At 45.8% G+C, this 15,523-nt stretch overlaps 1 protein-coding gene across 3 annotated transcripts in view; it reads right to left on the reverse strand.

Moving 5' to 3' along the window:
• Positions 1 to 14,658, reverse strand: part of DAW1 (dynein assembly factor with WD repeats 1) — a 54,037-nt gene extending 39,379 nt beyond the window's left edge. For 2 of the 3 annotated variants that reach the window (XM_089780852.1, XM_006119885.5), the window contains exons 1-3: positions 14,208 to 14,658; positions 10,329 to 10,401; positions 5,409 to 5,553 (exon numbers count right to left, since the gene is read on the reverse strand). In XM_089780852.1, the coding sequence (XP_089636978.1) occupies positions 5,409 to 5,553; positions 10,329 to 10,401; positions 14,208 to 14,247 (258 nt within the window). In that variant the 5' untranslated portion in view covers positions 14,248 to 14,658. Of the gene's footprint in view, positions 1 to 5,408; positions 5,554 to 10,328; positions 10,402 to 11,822; positions 12,197 to 14,207 lie in introns of those variants that run through there. The other variant, XM_089780851.1, reaches the window with a different exon arrangement.
• Between the last annotated feature and the right edge of the window lie 865 nt (positions 14,659 to 15,523).

Raw genomic sequence — 15,523 nt, forward strand, 5'->3', positions numbered from 1 at the left:
AAGTCAGCATATTCACAAAGCACCTATAATTTTGATCCATGCATTTATTGGATAGTAAAAGAGAAAGGAGGAGAATTAATGTAGATAAATGTTCAAATTAAAAAAAAAAAAAGCCTGAAGGAATTAGGACTGAGCTCCTACATCTCACGTTCAGAACTGACTAGGACACTTATGACCAGATTTTCAAAGGTGTGTAAAGATCACATAGATATATTTGAAGATCCGAGTTGGCAACTGTCTCTTTAGGAGCTTAATTACCTTTGAAAATCTGAGCTTAGATTTCCAAGTCCAATTTTCAAAAATGACTTTAGTCACTCAAGTGCTTTTGAAAATTTTAACTGGGGGCCTAAAGAGACAAAAATAGACAAATCACAGAAGATATGGTATTCCTTTTAAAAACGTGACATCTATTTTTAACTAAATTTTATATTATTTTTCTCCCAGGGGCAACTGACTCCTCCAGCCCCCTCACTACGCCACTGCCCCCTTCCTGCAGATCTATCCTCTTATGCATGTGCAAGATCTGTGAGAGCCATCCCATGAATCTACAGTTAGTGTCTGTGGCGCCTGCTTCTGGGTGGTGTCTCAATGCTGCCACATTCACCTCCAAAGAGGGGGCTTCCAAAAGCAGGCCCTTGCTGCTGACCCCCAAGGCATCCACAGGTCCAGTTTCCTTTCAATGGGACCACTTCCCAGGGCTCATTGATCTTAGATCTGGCTTCCATCCCCTCTCCAACCTCCATCAGATCTACTGTGCCCTCCTGGCTTAGGAAACTAATAAACAGGAGGGTTGGAAATTAACCCGCCCAGTCTCACATCCCCTAGGCAGGGAATGAGCCATCTACATTAGGCCCCAGCTGTTGTATCATGTCCAGTTCTGAGCACCATATGTCAGGAAACGTGGAGAAACTGGAGAAAGTCCAGAGAAGATCGACACAAATGATGAAAGATCTAGAGAACATGAGATATGAGGCAAGGCTGAAGAAATTGGCCTTGTTTTCTTTGGAAAAGAGAAGACCAAAAAGGGATGAGAGCAGCTTTCGAGTATCTAAAAGAGTATCATAAGGAGGAGAAAGAAAAATTGTTCTGCTTGGCCTATGAGGTTAGGATGAGAAGCAATGGGCTTAAATTGCAGATATTTAAGACCAGATTAGACAGACACCTGTCAGGGATGAGCTAGGGCAACTCAACTTTGGAAGCCCCAAGGGCCACACTGATACTTACAGAACATGCTGAGGGCCTCAACTTAAGTGTGGTTGCATATGCAAGCAAATATATACAAATAGCTTATCTCACACTGACAGGCATGAATACAAAGATTAAGGCAAGCCTACACAACACACAGGCCCCATTTAAGTCAGTTCTGCTGATATTAATAAAATGCAATATTTACCCGATTTCTACCTATGTGACAGCATTTTTCACGAGCAATGACAGTTAAAGAATTTAACTACTAAAACACATATCAACAGAAGATCATTACACTGACTACTTTTTGTTTTGGCTCCCACGTGTTGATCCCCACATAAACCCAAACTGCACCGCGGGGCGCAAACAAACTAGCCGTGGGCAGCATACCAAGTTATTAATAAATATTTTTGAAACCTTTCCCTTTTCTCTATGCTGCCATGTCTCCTCCCCTTGCTCCATCATCTCCCCTGGTACCTGCTGCCCCCAAACTCCTCACCCTCCTCTGCTGTCCTGACTACTGCCCTTCTCACTGCCCTCAGCTCTCCTACGACCTGCCTCCCTCCACCAGCCCTTCTCTCCCCCCTGTGCCCACTCCTCCAGTAGCCCCACTTTGATCATGTGAGCTACCCTTCTTCTAACACCTCCCGCTACACACCTGCCCTGCCTCGCTCCTCTGGTGCTGGTCTCTCCCCTGCAGGTATCTGTCCTTCTGCTTCACCCCCAGAATCCCCTGGCACCTGCACCTTTCCTTAGCCCTGCACCCTCCTCGTGCCTCCCCCTTCCCTCACTGCCCCTGCCTCCTTTTTCTCTGATGCCCATCCCCTCATGCCCCCGTGCCCTCACACATGCCTTGCTCCATCCCCTCTCATGCCCACCCCTTCTTTCAAGCCTTCTCCCAGCGCCTCCCCCTCTCGCCCCCAATGCCCTTCCCCTCTTCTTTCCTCTCCCAGCATCACCCTGTGCCCCCTCCCACGGACACTTCCCCTCCTGCACTTTCCCTCATTGTCTGCACTTGGCCCCCGGGCATTTGTCTCTCCTCCAGCCTGTCCCTTGGTGCCTTCCCCTTTCTTCCCCCTCCACACAAGCTTTTTCCTCTCCCACACCTCCACCTAGTTTTCCCCCTTCCCTACCTTCTGTGGGGCCGGACTCCAAACCACATGCACCACCACCACCTTTTCAATTTCAAAATGCCTGGGTGTCTCCCCGCTCACCTGCATGGTGGTAGCAGCAGCCGGCAGCGTGTGCAGGTAAGGCCGGGGAGCCCAGCCAACCCAGCCAAGGGAGCCGACTTCCGGTTGCGGGGCCCCCTTAGGCACAGGGCCAGATTTGGCCGAATTGGCTTAAGGCCAGCCCTGATCTAGATCATCCCAGATAGATGTCTATCTAACCTCTCTTAAATGTCTCCAGAGATGGAGATTTCACAACCTCACTAGGCAATTTATGCCAGTGTTTAGCCACCATGACCATTAGGAACTTTTTCCTAATGTCCAACCTAAACCTCCCTTGCTGCAGTTTAAACCCATTGCTTCTGTCCTATCATCAGAGCCCAAGGAGAACAATTGTTCTCCCTCCTCCTTTTAAACACCCTTTTAGATACCTGAAAACTGCTGTCATGTCCCCTCTCAGTCTTCTCCTTTCCAAACTAAACAAGCCCAATTCTTTCAGTCTTCCTTCATAGGTCATGTTCTCTAGACCTTTAATCATTCTTGTTGCTCTTCTCTGGACCTTCTCCAATTTCTCCACATCTTTCTTGAAATGTGGTACCCATAACTAGACACAATATTTCAATTGAGGCTTGATAGCGCAGCGTAGAGCGGAAGAATGACTTTGCTGGTATAAAGCAATGTGAAATTGTGAGCAAAAGGCAGGCTCTGCTCACAGACTCTGGTAAGAACAGGGATCCCCTTGAGATTATCGCTTGATGAGCTGAAACAGCACTGAGCCCACCTATCTTCCCTTTGGGGTGCCCCACTGCCAGTCCTGCTGGGCCAGAATACCCAACTGTACAGTTCCAATGGGACCAAAACTCCAGATAAATATGTCTCACCATGTATAAAGTTTATTACAAAATGAGCTCATACGTTGTTCATATTTCTCTTTCATTGATAAAGAGGATGCACAGCAGTTCCACCCTCCTTCCCCCCATAACAATTATTTACACTGGACTTATTAATAAATAAAAGTGATTTTATTAAGTATAAAAAAGTACAAGGTAAGTGTTTTGAAGCAACAGCAGACAGATCAAAGTAAGTTACTACGCAAAATAAAACAAAACTTGACAGCTAAGCTTAATACACTAAGAAATTTGTTACATGTAATTTCTTATTCTAACAGTAGTTCTAATCACCTTTTCTCACAAACTAGACAGTATCCCAGCTTGAAAGTCTGATGCTTTCCCCTGTTTTGTCTTAGATATTTTCAGCAAGCATCTTAGGTGGTAACTAGGGGTTTCCTGGCATCTGGTAGCAGCCCCTATTATTCAGTTTCATGCCTTTATATAGATTATGCCCAGCACTGGAATCCTTTATGTTCCATTCAATTTTTTCTCAGCTTGAGTGGAAAAGTATAGCATTCAAAATGGTTTCCAGCATCAAGTGGCTTGGTCACATGTCTTTGTTGGACCAACCATAGTCCAGGCTAACAGGAGAAGCAATACTATTCACAGCTCATTGTCCCAAGTACCAGATCATTAAGTTCCTTAAGAATCACTAATGGCCCTCACTTTTCAGGTCTAGATCAGTAAACAGGTTTATGCTTCATATTTCTAATTTCAAATACAGGAATCATAAATGCAAACAAACAGAATATACACATTCAGCAGATTATAACTTTTAAAATAGTATGTTAGATGCAATATTTTGCATAAAGTATATTTGAGTTAGGCATATTTATAATAATATTTTCAGGAAGAATATGAAATACACCATCACATAAGGCTGATATTGCAGAAACACACATCCCTAAGTATTGTTAGGTACAAGAATATATATGTAAACGGATTCCAGAAAGGTGGTACCAGAACACCTCAATACCACCAAACAAATCCCTCAAAGGTAACAGGAACACACTGACCCATCTTATGGATAAGGTCAGAATGATTGCACAATAGATAGAAATATTTTGATCAAACCAATATGTAGAATGCAATGGGTGGCAACCTAATCCGTCAGAGGGTGGGACACTGATATATTCAGGGCATAACTTGTTTGGATCTATGTATTCCAGGGGAGCAGTGGAAATTCCCACAACTGACTGAGCTGTGTCCATCATCACAACCACACATGTCTTGTATCCCCATAGAGTCTGCCAAGTGCTATTACCATGCTTCAACGACAATAAACCCGGCTGGGCACCTTTGCAAGTAAATCAGTTTTTGTGGTCTTATCAAGCAGTTTCATTGAAGCCTGCTGTACAGTCTATTTAGACAGAGTCAGTGCAGCACACAGAGAAAACACACACATGAAGCTAAACATATGACCACAGAGGTGAGGAAAATGAGAGGTACAGAAACTAAATTTCTATAGCACACCTATGCCCTGGCATTGCAACCACAATTCTTGTGCCTCACAAAAGATCTGACTGAAAGACTAACTTAAGAATAGTTACTCTCTAGTCTTAGGATTACTGCAAAGATAATATTTTGGTAGGGCAAGAGTTAATGTTATTATTTAATACTAATTATCAATGAAAAATTTAAAATGATAACAATTTCTAGATCATTTCTAAGAACCCACAGCAGGTAAGACATATCCCGATTCAGTTCTGTTCATGCCCCCAGAGTAGGGCAATAGTAATGGAGCAGAGCAGAGAATTCTGTAGGGCCAAATTCTGTTCTCAATTATTCCAATTACACCTGGTCACTTAAAGCTTAAAATGACAGCTACAGCATACCTTTGAGTATCACAGCTAACCCAATCTAGCCCTTGGTATTAATGCAGCTAGACCTACAGAAGAATGTTTCCAATGGGTAGCTGCCACCCATTTGGAGAAAAGGAATCACCACAGTGACAGAAAAGCGCTCTCTGTTACTGTGATCTACATATACAGTGACTACAGAATTACAGCAGCATAGCTATGACACCTTAGCTATGCTGCTGTAGAGCCTGCAGAGTAGAGACATGACCTCAACTTAATGTTCACATACAGCTATTCTGGATTTACAACAGTGTAACTGAGGTCAGAAAAGACCCAGTAATTATTTTCAGCATGCCTCTTACCTTAAAAAGGTAGAACTTGTGGTCCTCTTGTTGTCCAAGCTTCTCTTGTAACCTTAGTATTAAATGTATGACCTGCTCTTTGCGTGAAGCTGTGATGAGAGGTTCTGCTTTTCGGATTTCTTCTACTAAAGCACCTACATTTGTACTAGAGTGCATGGAAAAAATATTGGTCATCCACTGGCAAGCAATTTGGTAAACATATTATTTACTTACAGGGAGTGAGAAAATAAGCCGTCAGACTCTACACTGCTTAATTATCCTAAATAAGTTTAAGGAAGACCAAAAATATAAATATTTTAAATATGTTTTACTAGCGTCTATTTGTATCTTTTGAGAAAAAACTTACATTTCACTTTTAAAACTGTAGTTTTATAAAGATCCTTATACTTCTGAAAGTATCTATAGAGGATGTAATACACCCAAAAGCCAAATGACACTTTCAACCTTTAATACTAATTTTGTCTTCAATCAAAGCTAGAGTCTCTTGAAAGGTAAAAAGCTGAACAAACAGCAACAATACTGTTATAAACAAGGTTAATCCTTGCTATGAGCTGAGGTAAAACCTCATTTGAAATAAATGGGTGTGAATGTGCCCTTCATTTAAGACGTTAAAGAGCTACACCTAAAACAAAACATCCGGAGTCTGTCCAGAAACTAGCACCATGTGGGTGGAGGGCTTCACTGGGTATTGTTTTAGTGTGTGTAGGTGCACGTGGAAGTGTCTTAATGGAATGCAACAAGAAACTAAGTAGAGTGTGGGGAGGAAGGAGAAGCGATCGCAGGTGAAAAGGTGGAGAGGTGGCCCCACTTACTCTGGTCCAGGGCCCCACAAAACTATAATCTGTCTGAGAGTCAATCTAAGATATGCAACTCCAGCTACAAGAACAACATAGCTGGAGTGACATTCCTTAGGTCAAATGTTTGCAGCATCCCCACTGCGAGAAACTTTTCCATCGATGTCTCTTACTCCTTGCAACCTGGTGGGGTACTGGAGTCGACGGGGATGCCATCAGCTTTTACTGCTATTAGTAATCCATGTGTCTGTGGGTAGTCTTACTAGGTAGGCTTAACATTCTGTTGATGTATTTGGTTTATAAACCATCAGGTTCTACAGGGGATCTTGCAGCTGGATTCTTCTACACTACTGTGCTGTCATTGCTGATGTTGGCTCAAATGAGGCTCAAACTGTATCTTCCTGAAGCAATGTGACTCGTCGGCTTTTATCCAGAGTATTGAAGAAAGCACAGGTTCAATTGTATGCTCAGTCTTATCTTTGAGTGTGGAGTGAAAATTATGAATGTGCAGGTCACGCTAACCATCAATTCATGTGTTTAAATTGAGACATTATTCTACCAATATTAGCACTGAATTGGTCTAATTTATTTGTGGATTAAATTTAATTAATCTTGTGGATTTTGGTGTCCTCCTTAGCGGTGCTAGGGCATATCTGATTTCTGTCTCTCGACCCCTTACAGATAGAGTCAGTTGATTTCAATTTGTTCACTGATGGCTACCATCAGCAATGTAATATGGCCCTTGGCTCTCATAATATACTATTTCTTGCACCTGGCAGCACCAGTTTTAACAATGATCTGAGGTAGCTGAAGCAATTGAAACAGATGGGAGAGGAAATGGCTGAAATCAGCATAAAGTCTAAATAGCTTCTCTATAAGACTCAATGACATGCAGTAGTGCTAGGACTCAACCACTGATTGTACAAATCACCTGGGCTAAGTCTAAACTGCGCTCTGTTGCGCAAGAAAATATGCAAATAAGGCGAAGTGGTGAATATCACCGTGCCTCATTTGCATACTTAATGAGCCACCATTTTTGCACAAGGGGCTTTTGTGCAAAAAGGAGCCGTCTCATGGCTCCTTTTTGCGCAAAAAAACCCCTCTTGCACAAGAGCCATTCTGCTGCTTCTTTTTTCAGGCATAATGGCTCTTGCACAAGAGGGGGCTTTTGAGCAAAAAGGAGCTGTGAAGATGGCTCCTTTTTGCGCAAAAGCCCCTTGCACAAATATGGCACTTATTAAGTATGCAAATGAGGCACGGTGATATTCACCGCTTCACCTCATTTGCATATTTTCTTGCACAACAAAGCGCAGTATAGACGTAGCCCTGAAGATCAGTGGGCAAAACTACCAATCAGAAAGGTGAACAGCCCCTTGTGCATGGGTTTGTGAAGCACTTTTCCACCTCCTCACTGTAACATCCAGTTGAACTCTCTGAGACAGTGTGAAGTCTAATGCATGCTGGTACCTTGGTCACACTCTAATATGTCCCTTCAAATGATCACTGTGATAAATATGTCACAGTCTTCATAAAAAAAGACAGATCTTCAGTCTGGCGTCTTCCACCCTTTGAGAGAAAGAACTGCAAGTTCCTGATGATCTATCCATCCATAGTTAGGTTTCATTTGACATCTAATAATAATATATCCATGTCCTTTGTGTTAAAAAAGAGCGGCCCCGTCCTTCATTCTAAATTTAGCTGTGAAACAAACTCCCTTTGTAGTCTTAGCAATGGCCCTATTTTCTCCAGATCATTTCTTCAAATGATCTGGAGAAAGGGGTAAGCAGTGAGGTAGTAAAGTTTGCAGATGATACAAAACTGTTTAGGATAGTCAAGACAGAAGCAGACTGTGAGGGACTCCAAGAAGATCTCACCAAACTGAGTGATTGGGCAACAAAATGGCAAATGAAATTTAAGGTGGATAAGTGTAAAGTAATGCACATCGGGAAAAATAACCGCAACTATACGTCCAGTATGATGGGGGCTAATTTGGCTACGACATATCAGGAAAGAGATCTTGGAGTTATCGTGGACAGTTCTCTGAAAACTTCCACGCAGTGTGCAGCGGCGGTCAAAAAGGCAAATAGGATGCTAGGAATTATTAGGAAAGGGATAGAAAATAAGACCCAGAATATCTTACTGCCCCTGTATAAAACTATGGTACGCCCACATCTTGAATACTGTGTACAGATGTGGTCTCCTCACCTCAAAAAAAATATTTTGGCCTTGGAAAGGGTTCAGAAAAGGGCAACTAAAATGATTAGGGGTTTGGAACGGGTCCCATATGAGGAGAGGTTAAAGCGACTAGGACTTTTCAGTTTAGAAAAGAGGAGACTGAGGGGGGATATGCTAGAGGTCTATAAAATCATGAGTGGTGTGGAGAGGGCCAATAAAGAAAAGTTATTTATTAGTTCCCTAAATAGAAGAACTAGAGGACACCAAATTAAATTAATGGGTAGCAGGTTTAAAACTAATAAAAGAAAGTTCTTCTTCACAGAGCATGTAGTCAACCTGTGGAACTCCTTGCCAGAGGAGGCTGTGAAGGCTAGGACTATAACAGAGTTTAAAGAGAAGCTAGATGATTTCATGGAGGTTAAGTCCATAAGGGGGGACATGATAGCGGTTTTCAAATATCTAAAAGGGTGTCACAAGGAGGAAGGCGAAAATTTGTTCCTCTTGGTTTCTGAGGACAGGACAAGGAGTAATGGGCTTAAAGTGCAGCAGGGGAGGTTTAGATTGGACATTAGGAAAAAATTCCTAACTGTCAGGGTGGTCAAATATTGGAATAAATTGCCAAGGGAGGTGGTGGAATCTCCCTCTCTGGAGATATTTAAGAACAGGTTAGATAGACATCTGTCAGGGATGGTGTAGACGGAGCTTGGTCCTGCCTTGAGGGCGGGGGGCTGGACTCGATGACCTCTCGAGGTCCCTTCCAGTCCTATTATTCTATGATTCTATGATTCTATGAAAAGGCTATTAGCCAGGGGATAAAATGGTGTCCTTGGCCTCTGTTTGTCAGAGGCTGGAGAGAGATGGCAGGAGACAAATCGCTTGATCATTGTCTTCGGTCCACCCTCTCTGGGGCACCTAGTGCTGGCCACTGTTGGCAGACAGGATACTGAGCTAGAAGGACCTTTGGTCTGACCCAGTACGGCCATTCTTATGTTCTTATTTTCAGAAGTGCTCAGTACTGACTGCTCCCACTAATATCTGTGTAAGTTGTATGGTCTGATTTTCAGAAGTGCTTAGCACGTACATCTTTCTTCCATGGGACCCACTGCCACTGGCTGAACTCCTATATAACTTCAACAGGAACAGAAATTTAGTTTACCCATCTAGATAATACAGGCTTGTACACATGGGGGGGGGGGTTCAAAAAGTGCAAAAGCATCCCCCCATGCTTCCCCCAGGAAACGTGCTCTAGATGGTCAGGGGAAGGCAGGAATGGCGTGCTGCCTAAGCCTCCCTCCCCTATGCTCTGGCTGGCTGGGAGAAGGCTGGGGCTGATTTCTCCTCTTACTTGGGGGACCACAGAGATGCATTCATACCCTTGTGGACCACAATTACAATAAAAGCACCCCCAGAGAAATTCCTGCCTGTAATAATACTTATTAATCTAGCTCACAGTATTGTGAGGATTAATTAATTAATAGGACTGAATCTGAACTCATTCATACCAGCATAATTCCAATATCTTCAGCATGGTTTATTCAAGCAGAGTAACAAAGCAAAATCAGGCCCCTTGATGGGAAATATTCTGATGATAAAAAGCGCTATTTTACAAAAGTGCTAAATGTTATGCCACCAGAAAACTCTGCCTTCTTTTTGGTTAGTAAACACAATTCTTGGGTATGCCCTGATGTGATAGATCTGTAAACAAAAGCAGTTCCCACTTTCATCTCCTGACACTGCTCCAACAATTTCAATGACAGAATGATCAGTCAGAATGTAGGTAGGATTTTTAATGCCCTCAAATAATCAGAAATATTAAGAACAAAATTTATCCCTAAGAGAAAAAGTTTGTCCCAAATCACATTTACAACTAACAATGCTGTACATAACCTATTGTCAAGTTTGCTTGTAGAATATGGTATTCTTCTGCTGTCTAAAACAATGTTCTACTTACTCAAGACTGAGATCAAGTAAATCTATGGATTTGGTCTTCAATTCACCATCTTGAACATATTCCAAAATAATGCCTTTGAATAAACAATAAACAATTCCAAATTAGACGTTCATCATTGTTAGCTGGCTTTTTTTTGGGGGGGGGGGAGGGGGAGAAGGTGCACACTATGGACTTGACATTTATAGTCATACAACAACACTGAGTTCAATAGAGATTCTACTGGTTTACACCACTCTTATCAAAATCCGAATGACAGCATTTCTTTCTTTAGGATTGTCAGAGTGCATGAGTCCATCTGCTATGTTTAATTTTCATTTGCAAAAGTCTACACGAAGAGTTGTATACAAAATAGCATACCCAGGTCTGGGTAGGCTCTGGCACTTTTAAAAGATTTTGAACTTTAGAATTAAGATGTTTGGCCATGTAATTTCCTCTTTAAAGAAGATTTTTAGAGCAGACTGCTGCCTACTGGCTATCAACAGGAAGGGCTATTCTAGATTAATTTTTAATCTCCGTATGCATTTTGCCAGATTTGTGAGCAAATATTTAAATTGAGAAAAAGATTTGTCATTACTCCTTTCCTGATATTCTGAGCCTCTCCTCTCATCTCCATTTTTCATTTTTAACTATGTATCAGAGAAACCTGATCCCAGAAAAAGAAAGGACTCCTAAATAGACTGAGATCAAATTTTATACTATTGTCAAATTTCTGAAAAGATTGTTTCCTATAGTAAACCACATATTACCTCAATGCTTGTCATGATTACATTTGATAATACACACAAAACATTGTAATTAATTTCCTACAATAAATTTACATTTACTTTTCAGTTCTTTCCATGGGCCTGTTTCTTCTTTCATTGTATTGACACAGGTGTAATTCCAGTGGTATAAACCACAGTTAATACCTATATATTTAAACCGGAATTAACTAGGATTTGTGTTTAGTCTGCAACATCCCTTTAGTTATATTATGACTCAAAACATCCATCTAAAGTAATAAATCTCTTCACAATTGTTATGCAGTCAGGTTGCGTCTAGACTGACATGATTTTCCATTAAAAGTATTTGCGCAAGAGAGCGTCTATACTGGCATGTGCCTTTGCGCAAAAGATTTGCTTTTGCGCAAAAGCATCCATGCCAGTGTAGACTCTCTCTTGCGCAAGAAAGCTCCGATGGCCATTTTAGCCATCGGGCTTTCTTGCTCAATAAATTAATGTTGCTGTCTACACTGGCCCTCTTGTGCAAGAGGGCGTATCCCTGTGCGGGAGCATCAGAGTATTTACGCAAGAACCACTGATATTGTACATTACAAAGTCAGTGTTCTTCCGCAAATACTCGCGGCCAGTGTAGACAGGCTGCAAGATTTTGCGCAAAAGCAGTTGCTTTTGCACAAAATCATGCCAGTCTAGACGCAGCCTCAGTGTTTAGGGAAGGGGGAAAACATGTCTCCAACTACATATTTCGTAAATTTCCAGAAATGCACATATTTACATTGGAAAAGCATAAAACCAACAGCACATGAGAAGATTTTCCCCTTCAGACAGGACAGACTAATGTTTTAGAAGCAGGGACCATCTTTTGTTCTGTATGTACTAATCCACCACGAAGGGTTGCACTGCTACAGTAAGACAGTACAAAACAGTCCTATGAACAGACACAGAAATGATTGCTCTGGAGATTCAGATAAAAGGCACCAGATCTAGTTAAACCATCTTCATAAGAGAAGAAATGATAACTACAACGGTTTCTGAGAAGTAATGTGAAGGCAGGATGAAGCGGGACAGCCCTGCCACAGCCCTGTGCTCCTCCTCTGCTATGCATTCATACCTGGCTCCTTCCCACATTTCCTTCCTCCGCCTCCCATCCCAACAGCACTGAGCCCTTCCTCAGTTCCCACCTGTGCACCCCTGTCCGCCCCTCTCTGATCTCCCCTCAATACTGGGGCTCTTCTCCCAGTCACCCCTCTCTGCCCTCCCCCCATCCTGGAGCTTCTCCTCCCCTCAGTCACCCCTCTCTGCCCTCCCCCCATCCTGGAGCTTCTCCTCCCCAGTCACCCCTCTCTGCCCTCCCCCCATCCTGGAGCTTCTCCTCCCCTCAGTCACCCCTCTCTGCCCTCCCCCCATCCTGGAGCTTCTCCTCCCCAGTCACCCCTCTCTACCCTCCCCCCATCCTGGAGCTTCTCCTCCCCTCAGTCACCCCTCTCTGCCCTCCCCCCATCCTGGAGCTTCTCCTCCCCAGTCACCCCTCTCTACCCTCCCCCCATCCTGGAGCTTCTCCTCCCCCCAGTCACCCCTCTCTGCCCTCCCCCCATCCTGGAGCTTCTCCTCCCCAGTCACCCCTCTCTGCCCTCCCCCCATCCTGGAGCTTCTCCTCCCCAGTCACCCCTCTCTACCCTCCCCCCATCCTGGAGCTTCTCCTCCCCAGTCACCCCTCTCTACCCTCCCCCATCCTGGAGCTTCTCCTCCCCAGTCACCCCTCTCTACCCTCCCCCCATCCTGGAGCTTCTCCTCCCCAGTCACCCCTCTCTACCCTCCCCCCATCCTGGAGCTTCTCCTCCCCAGTCACCCCTCTCTACCCTCCCCCCATCCTGGAGCTTCTCCTCCCCAGTCACCCCTCTCTACCCTCCCCCCATCCTGGAGCTTCTCCTCCCCCGTCACCCCTCTCTACCCTCCCCCCATCCTGGAGCTTCTCCTCCCCCGTCACCCCTCTCTGCCCTCCCCCCATCCTGGAGCTTCTCCTCCCCTCAGTCACCCCTCTCTGCCCTCCCCCCATCCTGGAGCTTCTCCTCCCCCGTCACCCCTCTCTGCCCTCCCCCCCATCCTGGAGCTTCTCCTCCCCAGTCACCCCTCTCTGCCCTCCCCCCATCCTGGAGCTTCTCCTCCCCCGTCACCCCTCTCTGCCCTCCCCCCATCCTGGAGCTTCTCCTCCCCTCAGTCACCCCTCTCTGCCCTCCCCCCATCCTGGAGCTTCTCCTCCCCTCAGTCACCCCTCTCTGCCCTCCCCCCATCCTGGAGCTTCTCCTCCCCTCAGTCACCCCTCTCTGCCCTCCCCCCATCCTGGAGCTTCTCCTCCCCCAGTCACCCCTCTCTGCCCTCCCCCCATCCTGGAGCTTCTCCTCCCCCCAGTCACCCCTCTCTGCCCTCCCCCCATCCTGGAGCTTCTCCTCCCCAGTCACCCCTCTCTACCCTCCCCCCATCCTGGAGCTTCTCCTCCCCCGTCACCCCTCTCTGCCCTCCCCCCATCCTGGAGCTTCTCCTCCCCAGTCACCCCTCTCTGCCCTCCCCCCATCCTGGAGCTTCTCCTCCCCGTCACCCCTCTCTGCCCTCCCCCCATCCTGGAGCTTCTCCTCCCCTCAGTCACCCCTCTCTGCCCTCCCCCCATCCTGGAGCTTCTCCTCCCCTCAGTCACCCCTCTCTGCCCTCCCCCCATCCTGGAGCTTCTCCTCCCCTCAGTCACCCCTCTCTGCCCTCCCCCCATCCTGGAGCTTCTCCTCCCCCGTCACCCCTCTCTGCCCTCCCCCCATCCTGGAGCTTCTCCTCGTCACCCCTCTCTGCCCTCCCCCCATCCTGGAGCTTCTCCTCCCCCCAGTCACCCCTCTCTGCCCTCCCCCCATCCTGGAGCTTCTCCTCCCCAGTCACCCCTCTCTGCCCTCCCCCCATCCTGGAGCTTCTCCTCCCCCCAGTCACCCCTCTCTGCCCTCCCCCCATCCTGGAGCTTCTCCTCCCCCCAGTCACCCCTCTCTGCCCTCCCCCCATCCTGGAGCTTCTCCTCCCCCCAGTCACCCCTCTCTGCCCTCCCCCCATCCCGGGGCTCATCGCTCTTTGTCCCCCGGTATCCTGGGACTCTACTCCCCACCCCGTGCCCCCCGCTCCGCACCCGGCGGGTAGTAGCGCAGCAGGAGCCGCTTCAGCTTCATCTTCTCCCCACAGGCCCAGGCCTCGGCTTCGTTACCATAGAAACCATGCAAACAGACTCGGCCGCAGTGCGCAGGCGCGGCTAGCGTGGTTGCTACACTCCCCAAGTCCGCTTCAGAGAGCGGAGCCACTTGCGCTCAGCGCCCGCGACCCCCGGGCAGCCAAGCGCACAGGCCCGTCCCTGAGCCTCAGCGCTACCTCCGCGGAGGAGGAGCCTGACTCCCAGCTCCTCGTAGGGCACACACGGGGCCAAAGCGCCGCCGCCGGGCCCTGGCTACTGTGGCGTTGAGACGCCGGGGGCTGGCCCGTGACAGCTTTTCTGTTCTGCACCAGCACATCCGCGCGCAGAAAAGAGTGCGGGGCAAGCAAGGGGGCTGGTGCGTAAACTGCTCGGAAAGAAAGTTACCGAGAGTTACTGGTTGGAGAGGATCCTTCTGGTTCCTTGTGCCTAATACGGAGAGACTGCGGGGGAAGGGGATATCTTACGGGTAAGAGAAGAAATGCAAAATAATTGACCCAGATTTACTCATCTTCACACCCACCTTACTGATTTCAGTGGCAATGTCACCTGGGATGCATCCACACAGCACCCTAAACTCAAAATAAAATATGCAATATGTGCTATGCAAATTGCGTATCCTATTTTAACTCTATTTCAAAATAAGCTATTTTGAAATTTGGCACATCTACCCAGCACCAAATTTCAGGATAATGCGCTATTTGGAGCCATTCCTTATCCCTCATGCAATGAGATTTACCAGGATGGCAAAATAGCGTGCCCATTATTTCAAAAAATATTTCGAAATAAGAAGCAACTTGTGTAGATGTGGAGTAGCTATTTTGGGATACCGGAGATATCCCAAAATAGCCATGCAGTGTAGATGTACCCTTAGATTAACCATTTCTTTGAGAGTTAAAACATATTTAAAACTAATTTAAGGACAAATGAGGATGACAGTGCAGAAAATATAGGTAGACTGATATCAAGCAAAAAGGATGCAAGACGTGTTCAATAACTTTAAACAATGTATAGTGCAGTTGGCAATGTAACAAAGTAAATCTCCACACCAAAAAAGAGAGAGATTTTAGATGAGTACAGAGTGAGATATTTACACAACTTCATCAGCAGGATGGAGGGACAAAAATGGATTTAAAAGAAAGAGAAAAGGAATTTAGGCTTACACCAGAACTAGGGCCCAGTCCTATATAGCTTGTTCACTCACACAATCATTGATTAAAGCCAATTGGACTGTTTCAAGAACAGCTGCTGGATTGTGC

This window comes from Pelodiscus sinensis, chromosome 10, assembly GCF_052426305.1.
Source record: "Pelodiscus sinensis isolate ZL-2025 chromosome 10, ASM5242630v1, whole genome shotgun sequence".
NCBI lineage: Eukaryota > Metazoa > Chordata > Testudines > Trionychidae > Pelodiscus > Pelodiscus sinensis.